We start from the raw sequence: 8,724 nt of genomic DNA on the forward strand, positions 1-8,724 counted from the left end.
TTTGCGGCAAAAATGTCTTGAGTCTATTTAGAGAGCCTATCATAATAGAGATTTTGTTAGCTATATAATTTACATGGTGTGCGAAAGTTAAAAACTTGTCAAGTTCTACTCCTAGAAATGTTATGAAATCTGCACATTCTATTGTATTGTTGTTTATAGATAACTTATTATTACCTATGTCAACTGGTTTATTTTTACCTCTAAAAATTATATATTTTGTCTTTGAGACATTGATAATTAGTTTATTAGCTAAGAACCATGAGCCTAAATAAGCGAGCTCTCTATTCATAATGGTAAATGCCATATTTACATTTTCATGTTGCAGAAATACATTCGTATCATCTGCAAACATAATAACGTCAGATCTGTTACAAACATCAGGCATATCATTTATATACAACAAGAAAAACAGAGGCCCTAAAATTGTGCCCTGTGGCACTCCATATACAGAAGTTAATAAGTGATAGGAATGGATGGGAGTCTTTCCGTATGAAAGTTATCTGACGTTTTGAAGCGTTTTCCAAACAGGCAAATCCAGGCCTAGGCTAGCCTAGGCCTACACGACGATGTCCAGCAGGAAACGTGCTCGGCGGCAGTTGATGTAGGCTTAAGGCCTAGGCAGTATCGTTTAAGCCTCCCTGAACAAATTAGACCGCGATGTAGGCCTACTAATTTTCTAATATATTTCACAATATCATTTTCAGTGACAGCTTGGAAAAACATTGAATTCTTTACATTTGTTTTTATATATGCTCTGTAGTTGTTTAGGTTGTTCCCTGCTCTTGTAGCCATTTCTTTACCTATGTTGACAAAATACTCATTAAATGCATTTGCTATATCGATGGGAGAACTGTATGTGATGATGATGAATTGAATAACCCTGACTGGGAGTAAGCGAGATAATGAACAAGTTATCTGCAATATTTCGTTACTGCATCCAACAAAAAGACAGCGTAAACGTACGTACGGTACGTAATCTCATGCGTTTGTGCGACAAAGTGCGTACCGTATTTCTTACACGCCGGAAAGGTCCATTAGACGCCTAGTACCGGTATCAAAAAAGAAAATGTATGCTAAGGTTGGCTGACAGGGCTAATGTAAGCTAATAATATATAGGCCTAATGCTAATAATATAACGCAGCAAAACTCTTCGCAAAAAGGAAATGTGATAGGCCACGGCGAAACATATCTGTTTTGAGTTTCTTGCGTTTAAAGCGTTTAAGTGTGAGCCAAGGCTATTTGCAATTTCATTTAGCCATCATTTAAAAAATATGCTTAGACGTATCACTTGCGCAGGGTATATTTGATATTATTTTATTCATACCGTTAACATTGTTTAATGTAGACAGTATTATTGATTTTGTACCGGTACTTACGTAATTTGATTTATGGATATTAAGCGTTAGTCAATTTTCTGCAAATGTAGTCTATCTTCATTAGGGACAGAAACCAATTCTGTGCTCAATGTATCTCTCCATAAAACTGGATTCTATTCAATCAATATCAAGTCGAATGATTACGTGAATGATGATTGAATTAACATTAAAAGCTTGATTAATATGATGAATAATTTTGAAAAATGTTCGTTCAATCTGCGCCACGGCAGTATTGATAATATTTTGTTTTTTACTGCTGAGTGATCAATGATTAATGGAAAATTAGAATAGAGTGGGCTAATAACGTCCTTCGGTTTTACATGAAACATTATTCTGTTATTGATTTCAACATTTTGTTTTCTGTTTTCAGATGTGAGTGGCAGGGCCAGCAATGCTCAGCCGATGACTTCGAATCCAGTCTGACAGATTTCGGCCTCTGTCATACTTTCAACTCCGCATTAAATACTCCGAAAGTCGTCTACAACAAGGGTTTGTAAAGTCCTAAAATTAGACGGGCCATTATTTATTTTATCAGTCAATCAATCACTCAACCAGCAAGGATTTATATATATCGCCGATATCCAAGGCAGAAAGCAATGTTAAGTGACGCTATGACAATGGCATTTACTCAAAGTGCACATTAACTACTGATGTTTTAACAATGCTTGTAAGATTATGGAAACTGATTTTAAATATTATTACAAAAACAAAAACAAACAATTTAAATGTGAGTCAAAAAACTTATAATGAGATGGAGAAGAGATAAGTTTTTAACTATATATTTCGAAGATAGCAGCATTGTTAGGCCTATGTAAACAAAACTATGGTGAAAATACGTTTGTTTCTTTTAAAAAATCATTGTATCATCATCATTTAATATCACTGAATGTTCCCTCTATTAGGTGCAAGGTTTGGTCTGCGACTTCAGCTTGATCTTGAAGTTGACGAGTATATGGTAGGGCCTCGTACGTCAGTCGGCTTTAAAGTACTACTACACCATCAACTGGACATTCCGAGGGGACTTGCGAACGACCTCGGTTTTGTGGTCGGGCCTGGCACGTACAATGTGGCCGAAGTTCACGTTTCCAAGGTACCGTATTTTGTATCCCTTTCTCGGCATGAGTGGTGGCTCCCGAAATTTGCCAATCTGACGGGGGATCCAAGCCAAGGGGCCGACCAGAGCATCGGCCAGAATGCCGAAATACAATCCTGGTAGGGTTTATTGGGAGGGAGTTTATGGTTTATGACCCAAAATTGTGCTTTAAAACCACAATATTAGGGATTGGCAATCTAAATAACATTATTTGGATATGAAAAAAAAATATATATTGTTGGTCCGACAACCTCGTTGTGGCGTCGGACAACGGGGGATCCAGGACTGTCTGACGGGCGGAGAGTGGGGGAGGGGGAAGTTCTATCCCTGACACCACCACCACTGCTTCTGACTGACTTTATAATAATACAGGATAATTCGCGTATTGCATTATAATAGTAAAATAGTTTGTTATGGACCACAATGAAGAGATGTGGGATGAATGGTCTGTAAATTGCAAAAATAAAAATAGTGTATCTTAGTCAAGGTTAATTCGGTTCCGAAAAACATGAACACCATATCAAATTAAAAACTTTATATTTGATTTTATAGATTTACAACTTGGAAGCCCCATTTGGAGACTGTGGTAATAGAACGCTCGACCACGTGACGCCTTATTCTATTATGGGATGTTACCTGGACTGCCAGACAACATTTATCACAGAAAATTGCAAATGCAAGGACGCGTTTATGCCAGGTGAAAGAGGGGGGGGGGGGGGGGGAGGAAATAAGAAAGATCAAATAAAAAGTTAAGAAAAAAGTCTTATTATTTCCTATTGAACTTTTGCAGGGGATTTTCCGGTTTGTTCACCATCGCAAGAGTACGTTTGCTCCAAACCCATGATGGGTAAGTATGGATTATCATCAGATTGTTGACGTAACGTTACATTGCGATGGAGACAATAACAGATATAGATGTATAGGCATATATAACTTATAATGTAAACAAATAGAAAAATAATAACAGTGCTCGAATATGAACATACGATGTTATAATCGTAGGCCTATCAAGCATAGCCCTTCAACAAAAAATTCTTTGGTTCAGTTGTATAAAATTAATAAAAGTGGTTAGAAGTAATAACACAGCCCTACATTCCACGCTAGAAAAGACAGCACGAACGTCGCTTAGCTTATATATTGTCTCTTATACACATCTAGATGTGTATAAGAGACAGATATATAACAGTATCCGATGTAGTTGGCAAATCTTGTTACCCAGTCTTAAATAAATTCTTAATTCTAATTAGATGTTATTGTCCTTATCCAGTGCATACTTACAATACCATCAAATCAGAATTAGGTACTATAGGTATATTTAAGAATGGTGTAACAATGGCCACTGCCAAAAATAAATGCCAATGGATCGTCAGTTTCATTCATTTTTCCAACAGACGAATACGTTGAACAGGTTGACCGTCATTGCTCCTGTCCCGTGCCGTGTACCAGGCACTTGTACGTCCCCAGGGTATCATCAAGTGCCTTCCCGGCACCCCCATATTATGAGACACACATTCAACGACAATACAACATGTCAAGTGAAGATTTTGCGAAGTACGAAGCTTTTGTTTTCTCAGTTTCGGTATTTTAGACATCATGATGATCTAGATTTAATAAGCGCCTCTAGCATGAACGCCGTTCCCAAATCCCGGACCTCGCTAACGTGACTTTTTAGAACTAAAGGAGCGCCGCTCTTATTTAGGCCTATATTCTATTTTGAATAAACAAAACCTCTCGGTTCATGATGGAGAGCAGATTGAATATGCTAGCTAAAAACAATGTGTAAGCGCCTCTTAATAATGACTGCACTGAAAATTCCAAAAATGTTTAGGTCTAGCGCCTGCGACAATTAGTTTTGTCATTTAGGATCATGTGAAAAATATCACTGAAGTTAGTATTTTGTTGTTACTTTATATGAAAAGTCTATAGACAAATGTCTAGATTTACGGTAGTTGTTGCTAACATGAACGAGTGCACAATCTTTAATTATGATTCTTATAGTTTATTGTTAGGCCTGCTGAGAACTCTTTTTGAACCGTAAACCACTGGCACGTAGGCCCCCTTAAAATTATCACTTAGTCCTAGGCCTACACAAGTTACCAAGCACACGCGTTCCAAACAAAATGTTTGTAGACATTGCAATAAGAATGAGAAACTAACCCCACATACTTTCTTGCAGTCTTTCTAAAATCTATGCTATACTTCAGCTTTCAGTGAAGCACGTGCTCCCTGATGCAGGTTGTCATTTATCGCGTATAAAATATTGAGGGAGCCTTCTATTTCGGCTTGTAAGTGTATGTGTCATTTTCGTTTCACAGAAGAAGCCTCCTAGAACTCGTGACGTATTTTGAAGATCTTAAGTTCACAGAAACAACACAAAAAGCAGCGTATAAATGGTACAATCTGCTAGGTACGTTAACCACTTCATAGGCCTATTCAAGCATAGAATGTAGAATCAATTCTTGGGATCATCTCAAATTGAAGCACAGTAACTTCTTTGTTTATATATATTAATGATAAATTATTTTTAAAACTAATATTTAAAATTTTTCTTCATGTTGCAGCGGACATTGGTGGATCGATGGGAATATTCCTGGGCATAAGTATTTTGTCAGTTTTTGAATTCATAGACTACATGTTCCGCCACTTTCATGCAAGTACTGAATAGGGCCTATATTTAGATAGGCCCATATCGTGTGTGTGTGTAGATGGGCGAACGTATCTACAACAGCCAATCAATATAAGGCTTACCAGCAAGAATGTTGGGGAAATGAATTTCCGGCAAGATACAGTAGACCAAGTCGAAGACGTATACGACACATGTTCGCATACGTGCAAAGGACAATTATAAGCCAAGCCTAGCTAGGTGTAGAACGAGTTCAAGTTCAAGTTTCTCTTTAATGTCACGTAAAAGTTCACATGAAATTCTCTTTCCAAGGTTAAGAAGCAGTACACCATATACACAAATATAAATAGATAAAAGTTGTTACAGTTGTTCACTATAACGACTCCTTGTTGGGCACAATAGAATTTTCTTAACCGAGAGCTGCGCTTGGGACGGCAACGTACTCTACAGTCAGGCTCCGGAGGAAAAAAAATTGTTGTACAATATATGTTGTACAACTGATTTTTTTCTAAGACAAAAACATCATATTTGACGAAAAACTTAAAAACGGTTAATGATTTGAATATTTAAAAAATAGGGGAAAAGTTGGGCGGGCTGGAACCTAGTGCTTCGTTAGAAATCTTTAAAGAATGCCAGACAAGACGTCTATACCGAACCCCCCCCCCCCCCAAAAAAAAAAAAACAAACAAACAAAAAACAGACGGACTATTATATTTTTCTAATGGTAATGTAGATGCGAGTGTAAAAAAACCCCCCAAAACCCCCCAACATACCGATCCTGACTACTTAAGTAACCAACGTTTTTTGATCTAGAAGATGCGTGGGATTAAACGTATTCTCTGTACAACCTCAAATATTAAGATATAGGTCTATTGTCTGTATTCAATATAATATTTAATAGATAACAATATTTAAAGGTATACTTTTGTATTTCAACTGTTCATTTCATTGCTTATTGTATACTGCATTTAGATTTTACTTTTTTTTCCTATGTTTATATACAAGAAAGAAGAAAAGACCTTACAAATCAATACTGTTGTTATTTTAATTGTTGAGAAGGGTTTTTGAGGGGGTTTATTCGAGGGAGGCATTCATTAGTTTTGGTATTAGGTGGATAAGTATATGGACTGTCTCTTATACACATCTTACGTCCCCAGGGTATCATCAAGTGCCTTCCCGGCACCCCCATATTATGAGACACACATTCAACGACAATACAACATGTCAAGTGAAGATTTTGCGAAGTACGAAGCTTTTGTTTTCTCAGTTTCGGTATTTTAGACATCATGATGATCTAGATTTAATAAGCGCCTCTAGCATGAACGCCGTTCCCAAATCCCGGACCTCGCTAACGTGTGGCGTTCCATAGATAAGTATATGGAAGAACGTTGACCTCTTTCTTGGCGCGTAGTAATTACACCCTGGTACCAAATTAAGTCGTATGTGCCTTACGTAAAAAATGCGTGTAATGATATTGCTGTCTTGGGTATACAGTATAGTGTATAGTGTTTTGCATGTCTGCAGGCGGTTGAATGGTTGAACACTCTCGTTACTGCATGTAGTTGGCAACGTAGTAAACTTCAATGAATACGTTTGCAGATCGAATAGAATGGCGCAGGAGGAATTTGACTGCACGCACATGCAGATGTCAGTGAACGATGGTTGTGTTTCGTTTAATTCAAGGTTTTTCTTTTTGTAAGTGTCGAAGTGTGTACATCAACAGACTGCGTGACTGTTAATCTCAAATAAATAAGTGACAATTAAAGAACCTTGATACGTACGTCGTCAAGTGTCGTCTTATGCTGCCGTCCAACTAAACTACCACGAACATTAATTATATACTCAAATAACGCCGTTTACTTTCACCGTAATACGGAACTGCAACACATAATTGCTGACAGAATGTGTTATTGGGTGATCATAACGCTTATTGATCTCCCAACCAGGTTAGACTTGTATTATTAGAATTGTATTAGTCTTGAGTAAAAAATTAATACAATGTGTTGAGAATGATGTTGCTTCCATTAATTTTGTAATCTAGGTTTATGTGAGAGAAAATAAACGTTGCAGGGCGTTCATTCGAGGGAGGCGTTCATTGCTCATTAAAAAGCAAAACATGTAAGCTACCAACTTTAATAGGCCTAAAACATATATATAAAAAGAACAAAAAAAAAAAAAAAATGCAAAAAAAACATGGAAACTTTCTAGAAAATGTGCAACACAAGATATTGTTTACGGTTTCATGTGCACAGATGCAGCATTTCGATTTCACCTTTTTTATTCAGATATTTACAGAAAAAGGCATGAAAGCATATAAGAGAAAAAAATCTTCTCAATATTGATAATACTCACAATATTTACATTCAGACTATAGAAATAAAAAAAAATATATCCCCAAAAATAAGACAGAACAGAATAAACAAAAGACTCAATATACTGTATGGGAAAATACCCCACGAAATAAGACTTTTCAATAACTGTTCAAATATACACCAACTTTTCCATGAAAATAATCCATATTTTACACTGTACATAAAAAATATGGCATAAAATCTGCTAGTACCACAAAAATGGATCCAATTTCATGCATTTTCTTAGTTTTAAAAAAGAAAACCTGTTTTAGTTTATCTGGACCATTCCTATGGCTTTGTGCCACAAGTTCATCATATAAAGTATTCGAAAGCTGCAGAATCTCCTATTCCTGCACAAAAGTTTATTCCAATTAGATTAAATTCAAATTGCAAGGCCCACTAATGCTAAAACCCATCAATAATTCCACCTATGATAAATATCGATTACAAATTAGTGGTTTTATTCACAGTGAAATGATGTTTCAATCCAGTCATTTGATTACGACAATAGAGGGCGTTACTTGTTGAAACCTCAATTTATCTAATTTAAGGAAATTTATGAGCCATGTAAAAGTTTTCTGAAATGCTAGATTTGATTTCTTTTGAATTTTAAAATGTATAAATACAGTATTCAATTAAAATATTGCATTAATTTATAACATAAAGGTAGTATTTTACTTCAAGTAGTAACAAATATTTTAGTCCATATGTAGACCTTCATTATTGCTGTCATTAGTCATTGTTAACTCACAAAGCCATAGAATTGGTCACATCACTAAAGGTTCAGCTTAATACAAATAGCTTACAAATATTTATTATTTGATGTATATCGTGTATTTTAAGAAATAAAAGAAACATCACTTAATATAACATTTCGTTAAAGAAGTGCATTTATCAATTTCTTATTTATGACAATTCACCTCCTGAACATTGACAAAGTCCAATTCTTCACAATATAAATGAGAAAAGGTGTTCTTATTTCGAGACGATAAAGCTCTGTCTAAACATCAATTTTTATTTTGACAAAAAACTGTTGTATGCCCATATATAGTCATGGTGTGATGTCATCACAACCATATTAAGGCAAGTCACGTTTCTTTTGTCAAATAAAATTTGATAGTCTAAACAGGGCTTTAGATTGCATAAATCACAAGTTTGCAAAGTTGTAAAAAAGGCTTTATCGTATTACTGTATACAACAGTGGAACATTGCTAACAATAAGGCCAGAAAAATCTGATAATCTTCTATACATGATGGCACAACACAATTTGAAATACTGTA

At 35.8% G+C, this 8,724-nt stretch overlaps 1 protein-coding gene across 1 annotated transcript in view; it reads left to right on the forward strand.

The window, feature by feature from the left end:
* The window catches only part of LOC117100226 (acid-sensing ion channel 1A-like), an 11,412-nt gene extending 5,667 nt beyond the window's left edge, over positions 1–5,745 (forward strand). The window contains exons 5-11 of the mRNA XM_033239824.1: positions 1,747–1,865; positions 2,279–2,466; positions 3,022–3,166; positions 3,260–3,316; positions 3,861–4,020; positions 4,785–4,876; positions 5,031–5,745. Of these exons, the coding sequence (XP_033095715.1) occupies positions 1,747–1,865; positions 2,279–2,466; positions 3,022–3,166; positions 3,260–3,316; positions 3,861–4,020; positions 4,785–4,876; positions 5,031–5,134 (865 nt within the window). The 3' untranslated portion in view covers positions 5,135–5,745. The remainder of the gene's footprint in view (positions 1–1,746; positions 1,866–2,278; positions 2,467–3,021; positions 3,167–3,259; positions 3,317–3,860; positions 4,021–4,784; positions 4,877–5,030) is intronic.
* The last annotated feature ends 2,979 nt before the right edge of the window (positions 5,746–8,724 follow it).

Source organism: Anneissia japonica, unplaced genomic scaffold (genome assembly GCF_011630105.1).
Source record: "Anneissia japonica isolate Jap-2015-1 unplaced genomic scaffold, ASM1163010v1 scaffold6788_len1366326_cov149, whole genome shotgun sequence".
Lineage (NCBI taxonomy): Eukaryota > Metazoa > Echinodermata > Crinoidea > Comatulida > Comatulidae > Anneissia > Anneissia japonica.